This window comes from Halyomorpha halys, unplaced genomic scaffold, assembly GCF_000696795.3.
Source record: "Halyomorpha halys isolate HHAL.00 unplaced genomic scaffold, Hhal_1.1 Scaffold323.1, whole genome shotgun sequence".
Classification (NCBI taxonomy): Eukaryota; Metazoa; Arthropoda; class Insecta; order Hemiptera; family Pentatomidae; genus Halyomorpha; species Halyomorpha halys.
This window is the reverse complement of record NW_027106378.1, coordinates 409,337-421,547: the sequence shown is the minus strand read 5'-3', so window position 1 is coordinate 421,547 and position 12,211 is coordinate 409,337. Positions and strand designations below refer to the sequence as shown.

The 12,211-nt window shown below is 28.1% G+C and overlaps 2 protein-coding genes across 5 annotated transcripts in view; one reads left to right on the top strand and one right to left on the bottom strand.

Annotated features, from left to right (window-relative positions):
• The window catches only part of LOC106681267 (zinc finger protein 64), an 18,235-nt gene extending 9,818 nt beyond the window's left edge, over window positions 1-8,417 (bottom strand). The window contains exons 1-3 of one of the 3 annotated variants that reach the window (XM_067044719.1): window positions 7,565-8,417; window positions 4,617-5,505; window positions 19-2,880 (exon numbers count right to left, since the gene is read on the bottom strand). In XM_067044719.1, coding sequence (XP_066900820.1) covers window positions 2,839-2,880; window positions 4,617-5,505; window positions 7,565-7,566 — 933 coding nt within the window. In that variant the 5' untranslated portion in view covers window positions 7,567-8,417 and the 3' untranslated portion in view covers window positions 19-2,838. Of the gene's footprint in view, window positions 1-18; window positions 2,881-4,325; window positions 5,506-7,564 lie in introns of those variants that run through there. The other 2 variants (XM_014421502.3, XM_067044718.1) reach the window with 2 other exon arrangements.
• Window positions 8,418-8,493: 76 nt separating this feature from the next.
• Window positions 8,494-12,211, top strand: part of LOC106681268 (uncharacterized) — an 8,739-nt gene continuing 5,021 nt past the window's right edge. Inside the window, exons 1-3 of one of the 2 annotated variants that reach the window (XM_014421503.3) lie at window positions 8,494-8,694; window positions 10,115-10,202; window positions 11,639-11,703. In XM_014421503.3, the coding sequence (XP_014276989.1) occupies window positions 8,647-8,694; window positions 10,115-10,202; window positions 11,639-11,703 (201 nt within the window). In that variant the 5' untranslated portion in view covers window positions 8,494-8,646. Of the gene's footprint in view, window positions 8,695-9,858; window positions 10,039-10,114; window positions 10,203-11,638; window positions 11,704-12,211 lie in introns of those variants that run through there. The other variant, XM_067044720.1, reaches the window with a different exon arrangement.

The window sequence follows — 12,211 nt, the reverse complement described above, 5'->3', positions numbered from 1 at the left end:
TACATAAAATAAAAAACACAAAATGAAATTTTAAAAAATAACAAACATCGAAGTATAAAATATTTTGTACTTAACAAAAACTCCATCACAAGAGAAATATTTTATCGACAATATCATGAGTTTAGATGTATCTGACAACACTGAAACCAGAGTTACGACAAAAAAACTCTAGCGTGAAGAAGAAAGCCTTTGAAAAAATTATAAATCATTTATAATTAGTATAGCTTATTTATAAATATTATCAGGCAGTGTTGGGTAAAAATTAGCTGTGGCTAAAATCATAGCCTATATAGATGATTGAGCTACAAGATGTTCTGTGCTGCAGTCAAGAACAGCAATTAATAAATAGTTTTTAACTATTTTTCAATAGCAAACATTTCGATCAACACTGTAGGTCTTCATTAGGGCTGTTACGATTGGATGATTTACATAATTTCAGTATACCTCCACGAATCACATCAACCCTCATGAAAACCTGCAGTGTGGGTCAAAACGTTAACTATTAATAAATAGTTTTAAATTATTTCTTAATTGCTGCTCTTGATCGCAACCCAAACCATTTCTTTGTATTGCTAAATTAAGTTTAGTTATTAAAGAAATTTATTAATCTAGTTGTTGACATCAGCTGATAGGTAATACAGTTAAAGGAATTAGTTATTACAAGAAATACAACTGATTTAGTTGCAGCTAATTTTTGCCCAACTCGGATACTTGGAAATCAAACTTCATTTTAGGTTAATGAGAATGAGCTAAGCACAAAGTTTAAGTTACGTAAACATTAATAGGATTTTCACACCAGCCAATACAAAGATTTATTGGCCAACAATAGGCAGGATTAGTCAAACTATGAACAAAAACATTAATAAAAATAAAATATAGCTTATTCAAATTAATAATAAATATATAAAGTGAAAAATTTAATTTAAAGGAACTGATTTTGTTAGATATTAATATGGAACCTTCATATGACTCGGTAAAAGTTACACAAGTTAAGTTGTGGTTAAAAGGAACAATAAATAGTTGAAAACTATTTATTTTCCGATGTTTCGTCTCACTTTACAGGGTTAAAATAAACATATAAGGCTAAAAAGCATATGGACTCCTTTTTAACCCTCATAAAGCCCTGCAAAGTGGGGACAAATAAATAGTTGTTAACTATTTCTTTTGACAACAACCTCGACCCTCTTCTTCATATTTAGAAAAATACAGTCAATCATTCATATATATAGTATTTTTTTTTTTTTTAAGTTCATCCAAAAATTCAAAACATAATTCTATTATGAGTGATATTACAAGACATCAGAGAAGAACTAGCAAAGCAGCCTGATAGTTTATATTGACTATATAATCACGTATAACACGAGGTCAATTATTTGTCATTAGAGAATAAATTCTACAGAGCAAGCTATTTTTGTAAATTAAGGAATGGCAAGAAAAATACTTTTGCACAGACATAAGGAGTGAATGGAATTTAATAAAATTCATAAAGAACCATCTATGTATTAATCAGCACTATCATAAAAAAATTAATCAAAATTGGATTTAAGGTAGGTCAAACATAAATTTCACTGTAGACAAAGAGGAGGCCACGGTGACTGAGAGTGTTACAGCTTCACAATAGCAGCCTCGAGCCAGAATCGACAGCCGTGGCAGTACCTTGAGATTTTACCTAGAGCGGATTGAAATTTTTTTCAATTATGAATTAAAAGGCTCTTAATTAACGTTAGTAACCTGAACTTCGCTATTCCGAACACCCCCGCAATCTGTTGAAAAAACTCAAGCAATAACATTGTTAAGTAAAATTGCACAAGTGTAGAGGACATTTTTAACTTCTCAATCTAGAAGCGTTATTGTAATAAAAAATGGAAATTTTTAAAGTTTCGATATTGGGTAATCTAATTCCTATGAAAGTATTCATAATATATTTTGTTGGAATTAGAAATACATAATACAAAGTATTCAAAGCTTCACTTTGTATTCAAAGCCTTCAAAGCTTCTTGTATTCAAAGCTTCCCTACTTACGGTAGTTAGAGAACTAAAGTATTAAATTTTACAATACTATTTACTTCAAAATCCCAAAAGTAATTGTTATCAATAACATTTCATTTGGTTACAAGTTCTGTTGACCTGGGAGAGGTGTAGTCCTGAGCATTTTTCTCATATTGGGAAATAAAACATCTATATTTTCCTAGTATTTCATCTGTTTTGTTTATTCTTTTGTCCACTTTCTGTTAACTCTTAGATCTTGTTATTGCCACTTGTTTATGTTACTACCTAATTTACTTCCCCCCTCCCTACACTCATTTCAGTTTTGCTCGGGCCTCCTCGCAACGGTAAGACTGAGCATTTCTCTCACAAGTACACCCAACGTGACATCTTTTTTTTTCTCACTTGAGCAATGTGCTCACCTGGACACCTACTGCCTTTTCATTTTTAAATCAGGAGCCGAGAACAGATCTTAGATCTGGATACTTCAGCCCCTGATAGAAGAGCAACAAATTACAATTTCAATTTCAAATTGCATTGAAAGTAATCGTAAAGATTTCTGTCATCATCACATCCAATTAAAGAAAAGTAGTACTAATCGTCTACCATGAGAACAAAAACCCTCTTACAAAAAAGTAGTGCACTCCTGCCGGGTTAAATATTGTAATATTTATTTACAGTAATCACAGAAAAGATGGAAAAAAAATAGGGGCAAGTAACTAATAATATATAATTATAAGTAATAATTTGTTAACTAAAATATAACAGTGGACGGGAGAAATCACATGCACATGGACCGATCAAAATTTTAAATTTTCAAAATCTGTTCCCTTTATAATAAATTTACTAAGATCAGAACGACCAATCCGTAAACTTGATTAAAATTTGCTGAAACTAAGAACAGAAAAAAAATCATCTTTTTTACTTATAAACTTGAAATAGAATATATAATTTTTTTTTTAAATTTATAATAGCTTAAAGTTAAAAAAAAAAAAAAATTAAATACAATGTTTCCAACACATATTTTTTTTTTCTTAGCAAAATACAATTCACTGTTAGTTTAAAAAATAGTACATCTACAATCTGTTAGTTTCACTCGTGTTAATAAATAGAGAAAACAATTAATAAATTATTTATAATACTTATAAATATGTTAAAATCATGAGCATAATTAATAATAAAGTTCAACTTCTATAATAAACATATTTGTATATATTTTCTCTAATCATTGCCATAAATGAAAATAACAAGTTGTAGATATACTATTTTTAAAGCCAACAGTGAATTTTATTGAGCTGAGAAAAAAAAAAACAGAATAAATATGTGTTGAAAACATTGAATATTTGTTTTAAGTTTTTTTGTTAAGGTCATATTATGAAACAAATTAATAAAAAAATTTTCTCAAAAATATTCTTACTCATAAAAAAATTCATAAATCTTCCAGACCTAAATTAAATTAAGTTCTATACAGCAACTTTCATTCAATAAAATGTAAAATTATGTTTTATTAAAAATTCGCAATCAGAATAAAGGCATGTTTTAAAGAAAAAATTATTAAAGTTCCTATTATTTCTATAACGTAAGAATAGGAACAAGAAAATAAAATAAGTAATATTCAGAACTTAGCGCAACACAATATACTCAGCATTTGAGAAATTTTTAGATTAACGATTTCACCATTTTTGTCCCTCAACAACTGATTCGACATAATTTGCCTTGTACATGTACATTTATATACATTTCATTTCTACATCAAATGATTAAGGAAGTAACCGAGCTATACTAAGATCACAAACTTCAACAAACTATCAAAATATAAAGAACAAATTTACAACTAAAAATTTTATATGGGACCATACCACAAAAGAAAAATGTTAGGGTGATTCTCGAACAACAGGCAATTTTCAAGTCCCGTTAGAATAAAATGTTCTTTAAGCATCACTATACAGTCATCTTGGAATTAGTACAATCTCAGCAATCTCGACTGATTGACATGATGAATTAATTATATTGCAATGTTTTACTGGTCATAGACATTGCAATTCTCATTTTCCTGGCTGTCTCACAGGAACATTTATAGATTTAAATACATCTTAACTTTATTTTCTTATATCTTTTTTTTACTGTATTTAGGTCTAAATTGAATGCTTAGAAAACCCATTAGCTTTTTATTATGACTAACTTTTGTTATCCAAAGGAAATAACATGTTAAAACTGATAATTGGACAGTAATCCAATATTAAATGATTTTTTAAAGTTCATATTACCATTGACTTGGCTGTTTACGACTTTGTTGTTATAGCATCTTTTTGGGTATGAAAATGGGGGGAACAAAGATGTAAAAATAAACTTTTATTAGTGTATTTTGGGCAAGTTTTTCTTGATAATGGTTTTAGCAAAGAACAATAAGAGTTTATTTTATTGTTATTTCTCGAGAATTATTGTTTGTAGAAAATTGGAACCTGAAAGTTGTATATAATTTGAGAATCACCCCTAGTTCATTCCCGATGGTATCATGCCAAAAATGAATGTGGCAAAAAAGGAATGTGAGGATGTTTTTTCAAATGATTTTTAAGAGCTGATTTATGTTTCGTACAATAATCACAAAAAGAACATTTTAATGGTTTTACCTCACTATGCTTCATCATGTGTGACTTTAAACTACTAGCGCTAGCTGTCCTATAATCACATTGTGGACAACCGTACTGCAAGATCCCGTTGTGCTTGCTGAGGTGCAGTTTCAAAGCATTTTTGTGTTTTGTACAATATTCGCAGAAGGGGCATTTGAGCGGTTTGATATCGCTGTGCTTCAGCATGTGGGATTTGAGGCTGCTCGAACTGGCAGTCCTGTAATCACACTGCGGGCAAGAGTACTGATAAATACCTGTATGTTTACTTAAGTGGAGCTTCAAAGCACTGTTATGCTTAGTGCTATAGTCGCAATAAGAACACTTCAATGGTTTTTCATCAGTATGTTTCAACATATGCGATTTCAGACTGCTTGTTAGCGAAGTGAAGTAATCACACTTATCACACGGTAGCTGCCTTTCAGGTTTGTGTTTCTTAAGGTGAGTTTTCAACATGGTGTTATTTATGTTACTGTAATCACAATAAAAACACTCGACTTTTGGCTTTTGAGCATCTTCAGAAGTTGAACTGCTCGAAGGGCGAGTATGAAGGCAATGAAATGTTGGTGATTCTATACCACTACCATCTTTAATCGGTTCGTCAGATTTGATAGGGATTGGATTTTTCTGAGAGTCATGGCCATGTGGACATTCTACCGCTGGACCAGGCTCATGACCAGATTGCTTCGGAGGGGTTTTTCTTACAGGTGGGCTATAGAGAGACGTAAGGTGGGCGGGTTCCGTGTTAAATCCCATTTGTTCCTTGAGTTGGTACTTCAATCCCTGCAAGTAGCTTGTTGGATAATTGCAATAATAAGACTGGAACATATCGAGAGCATCGTAAGGACCTTGGGCTTGTGTTGACTTGGAATAAACTTCTTTCTCCATTTTCCTGGAAAATTTAAAAAAATCGATTAATATCCCCCCAGTATCCTACTGCTAGTGAAAATATAAAATAACAGATCTATGGTACATTTTATTCAAGTAGTTTGATAGAATAAAAAATGTGTGAACTAACTTTCATTAGTATAAAGAATAAACAAATAAAACTATTTTAAATTGTTTAGATAAAGGAAAATAAATGCCACATTCAAATAATTAATATTTGATATTTATAGATATTAGATCTGTTACTGATGAACTGCAATAATTATACAATTAAATGGACAAAATAAGAAAAGAATATAAATTTATTAATAAAAGAAAACATAAGAAATTTTTTTGAAAGATGATAGCTAGCTACTTGCATACATAGCTAATGTAAGAATTGGATTTAAAAAAAAAATAAAATATTTAAATAATTTAAACTTATAAAATAAATTTTGGCCTATTCTCAAATAAATGAAGCATGACATTACAATAATGTGAAATGTTAAATTATTGATTTGCATAGTGTTAAGTTAGAATTTTCAATAAGGATTAATCAATAAAAAGGATTATTAGATAATTTATTAATTTTTAGATAAGCAACTTGAAAATTTATGCAAGGTCACAATTTGGTGGTAAAGAAACAAAGTGGTCAGTCTAAAAGGGTCTTCGTATTTCCTCAACTAATACAAAATATTATAATTGGAAAAGGTCCTTTAGAAGAAAGATTTTTAAATAATTACTATAAATATAAACAATCATTAGTTGCATTACCACAAATAATGCTAGTTAAAACAAATATTATACCTAAATATAGTGAGGGTCACTATTAAATTAAAACAAAAAATATTGAAAACTAAATAACATTTCTCCAGTTGGTATGATGAATTAAAGTGGTTTTACTCCTTTATCTGACAGTGATACTTCCTAGATGTAAATCTTTTCCGAACCTTAAAAATCAAAAAGCCTTTTAACATCCCTCATTTGTTTATCCCGTGTACCTCTTTCTACTACTTAAACACGAACTAGTAAATACTTTATCATCGAAGTTTTCTCTGAAAAACTCTTTATCATCCATGGTAACTTGTTTTGGAATTCCCAACCAATATCCCTCCCCAAACCTCCATCATTAACCCCATTTAAACATCCATTTTTTTTTATATATTGTGTAATTATATTCTTTAATTGAGCAAATTAATATTCATACATATTTTGGAATTTTAATCAGTGTTTCCATTCTTTCCACATTTTTGTCTATTGTATTATAATTATTATATTTTAAGTTGTTATAAGTCCTACAAACGTTACTTTAAATGTACTTATATCATAATGTACACATCATAAGGTGATTTATCTTCAGTGACTAAAACTATCAAATTGCTTCAAAAATAATTGTAATTAATGTAGATAAACAATAATACATCATAATGTTATATATTATAAATCATAATGTTCCTATATATAATATTTCATTATAAAATATTAATAAATCAAAGATAAACCCGACTGAATAAATTATGGATTAGAGAAGTTAATAAGAATTATTATGTTTTATTCAAAACACCCATTAGTAAGTGAAAAAATAGCTAGAAAATGTAAGTGCCATCAAATTTATAGATAAAATTTTCTTTATAAAATTTATAGCTGCTGCCGTCTTAAATCTAATACCAATGAAGAATTAAGAAACTAAGTAAACAAAAATAAATAATGGAATTAAAATTACCAATATATCAACTATTTCTCTGACTTGTTTAATAGAACATTCATAATCATTTTAATAACCATGCATCATTTTTAAAATAGTATAATGCAAAGAATGTTTTTTTGAGTTACATAATCTAGATGGAATATCAACATTCAATTTTATAGAATAAATAGTTAATTAAACATTTTGAAACTAAATATATATTAAAAAAATACTACAAAATTAACACTTGAAAACTTCTATAGGCGAGGTAAAGTTACGACAACAGAGGGGTCAAACTGAATCGCAAACAACTTTGTAACAAAATATAATCTTAGTTTAAATTAATAGTTAATATAAAATCTTCAAATATATTTAAGAAAAATCGAATGGTACTTACATCAATTTATATATTTCTAATAATGCAACCAGGTCCTTTTCTGTTATCACATCCTCATATTTTCATTGCAATTTGCTTCTTTATCCTCTAATAACTGTTTCAATATAACTTCATAGTAGCTTTCATATTAAGTTGATTTTTTATAAAACTAAGTCTACAGTATCTCCAAGTCATATCTGACAAAAAGCCTGTAAACAAACATGTAAATTGTGTAAACATAACAAACCTTCTAAGCCATCAGAGAAACTAAGGCATCATTAAACTGTTCAGGAACTTTCATCAGTGGCAGGGAAAAAAACGACAGGAATATTGACCCTTTTCTACAGTTATAAAAAATATATATATATCCAAGGGCAATCATATAGAATCACAATAAACTTGAAAGAGGTGTTTCATGGCAATAATCACATCCAATATAAGTTTTCTAACATAATATCAACCTTCCTTAATACACGAGACGAATGACGTTGCCCAAGCCTTTGTTCGGGATCCACTATTTTTTATAAATCAGCTTCCAACGGGGGCACCATCTTTTAGAAGTTTTGTGTTCTGGCTGCCTTTCCCGCCAGATAGAGAAAAAAAATTGAAATGCCTCCTACCCCAAAAATTTTTATTGTAATAATTAAAAGTTGAAAAACGCTTCATATTTATGTTCCGATGTCTTCTTAATACTCGACAATTCTATAATTATCAAAATCTTTACTTAAAAAAGGCGAACAAACTAGAAATAACTAGGTTATTTGGAAAGTGTTCAATGCGGGTGTAGTATTGAGTGGCTGACCATTTTTTATGCTGTCATAACTCCCATATAAATACTGTATTTATTAAAATAATATTTTTAAAAAAGTTCCAATCATAAACTACTCAATGCCAAATAATGATTTTATTTGACCTTAATCATTTGTTTCACATTAAACCGAAATGGATATCATCATTAAACAGTAATTTTCTTATCGGTTTCCTTTCTCATTGAATGGAAATAACGAGAGATCGTTTCGAGATTAATGACATAGTTTGTAAATGCGACGTATAAATACTGCTTTAAAGACAGAATATGTTTTAAGTTTTTGTAACAATCGATCATGGAAATTCATAAACTGCTAGCAGTTATTTTTGTTGTTCCAGCTTGTGTAAGACTATTTTTCATTCGTGTTTATGTTGAATAACTTTAAGATTTATTATTGATTCAGTAAATATTTGTTTTAAACAGTTTTAATAATGTATTAAATTTCAAGATTTCAGCATAGGGGGGGAGCTTACACACTTGACTGAGCTAGCGATTGGCGGTTATTTCAAATTAAATTAATCTGTTACAATACTCTCCACTGCCTTGGGCAGAAATAATTTCTTTACAATACAAATAAAGTATCTTTGTAATTGTAGACTTTTAGTCTATATAAAGATTCATTAAAAAAAAATTCTTAAATTTATTATCAGTCCTTAATTATTTTAGAATTGCTGCTTGAGAAATCAATATGTACGGTCATTAATTGACATTAAATTTGAATAAATATAAGTTAAAGATCTTTCAATTTACATAAAAAGTCTTAGCAATAAGCCACTTTAAGAATTATATTTATTATTTCATTGTCTTCTGTTTCCCAAGTTTAAATGTATTTATATAAACCAATTATAAGACTGCTCCTAAACTTTGCAAAAAATCGTAGATCAAATTTAAAGTGCTAAATAGCTCATTTTAGGAAGCCTGAAGTCAAAACTTATCATTATAAAATTGTACTCTGTTCCCATCAATTTATAATTTCTCAGGACCCTTCCTTCTTTTAAAACAATGAACTATCTTTGTTGAAACTTTAATAGTAATACAATCCAGAGGTATGAGGAATACAAAGATTTATAAAAAAACATATTGTGACAACCTCAGCAAATAAAATATCTTAAGTTACTTTTTCAGTTTTGAATGTAGATGAACTGTCTATTTTTTGGATGTCTTTACTTTGACTTATCTTAAATAAATTTAGTAATTTTCTAATTTCAATTTTAATCTTCACTGCCTGTTAATTTAGTAGTTAAATTATTTGCCACTAAGTTACCACAAGTGAGTTTATTAATTCAATCTCTAATCTCAGTCGCCATAGTTAACTTATAAGTTTTACAAAAAGGTTGAGATAAAAATGATGAATGAAGTAATTAAAGTATATAAATATAAAAAGCTTACTGTACGATCTATTTCTTAGAGTGACATTTTTTATTTATTTTTTTAAAATTCAGATAAAAGTTTGTTTCTTAACTTGACTAGGTCACATGATTTATAAAAATAAATCTAAAATATAACATTTCAACTAAATTCAATAAAAATGATATAGATTTTTCAAGCAGATTAATTGGTGTTTTTTAGACATTTAAATATATTGTAATTAAAATGGGTATTTGTGGAGGAAAAAATTTTCATTTATTCTTTAAATTCTTTACTAACCAATTATTTACCTTTCGTTCCACACTTTATATCCATCAATGTATTTCATCTATTACATTGTTATTAAATGAATACCTTAAATTTATATAATAATTCATGATTACTGTTTCTTTCAGTTTGCAGAGGAAAAAACTGATGCCAAACTGATAGGTAAAGTAATGAGAAATGTGGGAGAATGTGCAACAGACTCAAACATTGACTTTGGTAACTGATTTATAATTTATATTCAAATTTTACGAATATAACCTTAATTTAAAATTATAAAAATTTAAATGGACTTCAATATGAACAAAACCAGCAAAATAAGTCATTGAATACTAGGAATATGACATTGGAAAGAACACCACAATTTCTGTGGTTAACTTATTTGATTATTTAATTTAAACTCACTGACTTCATATTTTATTAAAAAGAATAATTTCCATGCTAGTAAAAAATCTAAGTAGCTTAATTTTCAGAAGAATAACTTTCAATTGAATAATTGAGAGATAAATATATACTTACAAAAATGTCCTGTACAATAAAAATGTATTTAAATAACTATTTACAGTAAATTTCAGCTTTTTGTAATTATAATATTCTCTATGTTTTAATGTTAAAATATTTTATAGTTTTAGTAGAGATTTTTTTTTTTTATATATATTTACAAAGTTAGGTTGTTTGTTTTTATTATTATTTTTTTTAAGCATTTGTAAAAATATTTTTTTCAAATTAGTTTAGGTAGATGAGATTAAACATATTTAACTCATTTGGAGAAAATGCTGAGGAATTCAAAACAAATTGAGTTAAAAAAAATTTAATTCCTAAACTTTGACGTAATGTTTTTGAGCCCCATTCGTATTCATAATATAAATTTCCTTAAAAGGAAAATCGTATTAATTTTTTTAATAATTTTATTTCATATCCTCCATATTTTTATCCTAAACAAAGAAATATATTGTTTGAATTATATGGTACATTGCTTTTCTTGATTAAAAAATTAAAATCTAAACGACTGCCAGATTTTTACCTAATTAAGGGTACCCAAGTTAGGAGGCTGGGTGGACCCCTGAAGGGCTTCAGAACCCACAGGAATTGACTCACGGCTTCAGTGTAACAGAAAACAGTTTTCAGCCCAGGCGGATTCAAACTTGGGTCCTTAAAGTTAGTAGTCACGCACTTTACCCTGTGGCTACCACGCTCCCCTAATCCGAGTTTACAACAGACAATTTTTTTATCATTTATTTCTATGTTTCGGATTCCATGTATAGTATTTGAATTCCTGTTTTTATTTGCTTTAGAAAAAAAATATGAGGAAGTTAAATAAAATATGGTCTCATCCAGTTTTTTTTTTTTTTTATGTCCCCTTAAGAAAATTTATAGATTCAATCCTCGTAAGAGCACAAAAATATCCAATCTTCTGACAATTTAAGGTTATTTAACAAAATGTTAACTTATTATCACAATTTACTAAACTCTTTTAGGAGAAAGAAGGTTAAAGGTTTTCATATTAAAATTTTGTGTACTTTATTTATATATAAATACTTTTTCATAATTATTAATTTTTGACAGCAGGAAAGTTTTTTATTTATTTATTCTTTTATGTTAAATCAATAAAAAAATCTTATTAAAATAAAATTATCCATACTTTTTTTTTACAGACATATGTTTTGAAATGTTTGAAGCAGATGCCAAGCATGATGATCCCAAATATACTCCATGCAAAGTAATTTTTTAATGTGATTTTCATTATACTTATAATGTTATAGCTAAATATAATAATGAAAGAACAAAGATGGCACTTTGGTGTGAAAATTGTTAGAAAACACTTTCAAATTATTTAGCAAATAGGATCCTAAAGTCAGACAGACACTCCTAGCCATATGGCCATCAGGAAACAGCTGTACGTTTTTTCTCATACCAACTTCAGCATTTTTTTTTTTTTTTATTATTATTTCCTCTCCTTTTTTTGTTTTGTCTCCTGAGAACTTATAAAACATCTCTTTTCAACTCAAATATGTTCGCTAAACAAGAAAAAGCTTTTAGTCAAATTTTGTATAAATATTTTTTCCAAAGATTGTAGTTATGTTATTAATGGAAGTAGAAAGTAAAAAAAAATAAATAACCCTATCTAACCACTAGAAATGGTGAGGAAGTTATGCTTCTGATCCTTGCACTAAGCAGATTTTATTTATTTTTATTTATAAATATGATGTTTTGACCCCATATTTGTT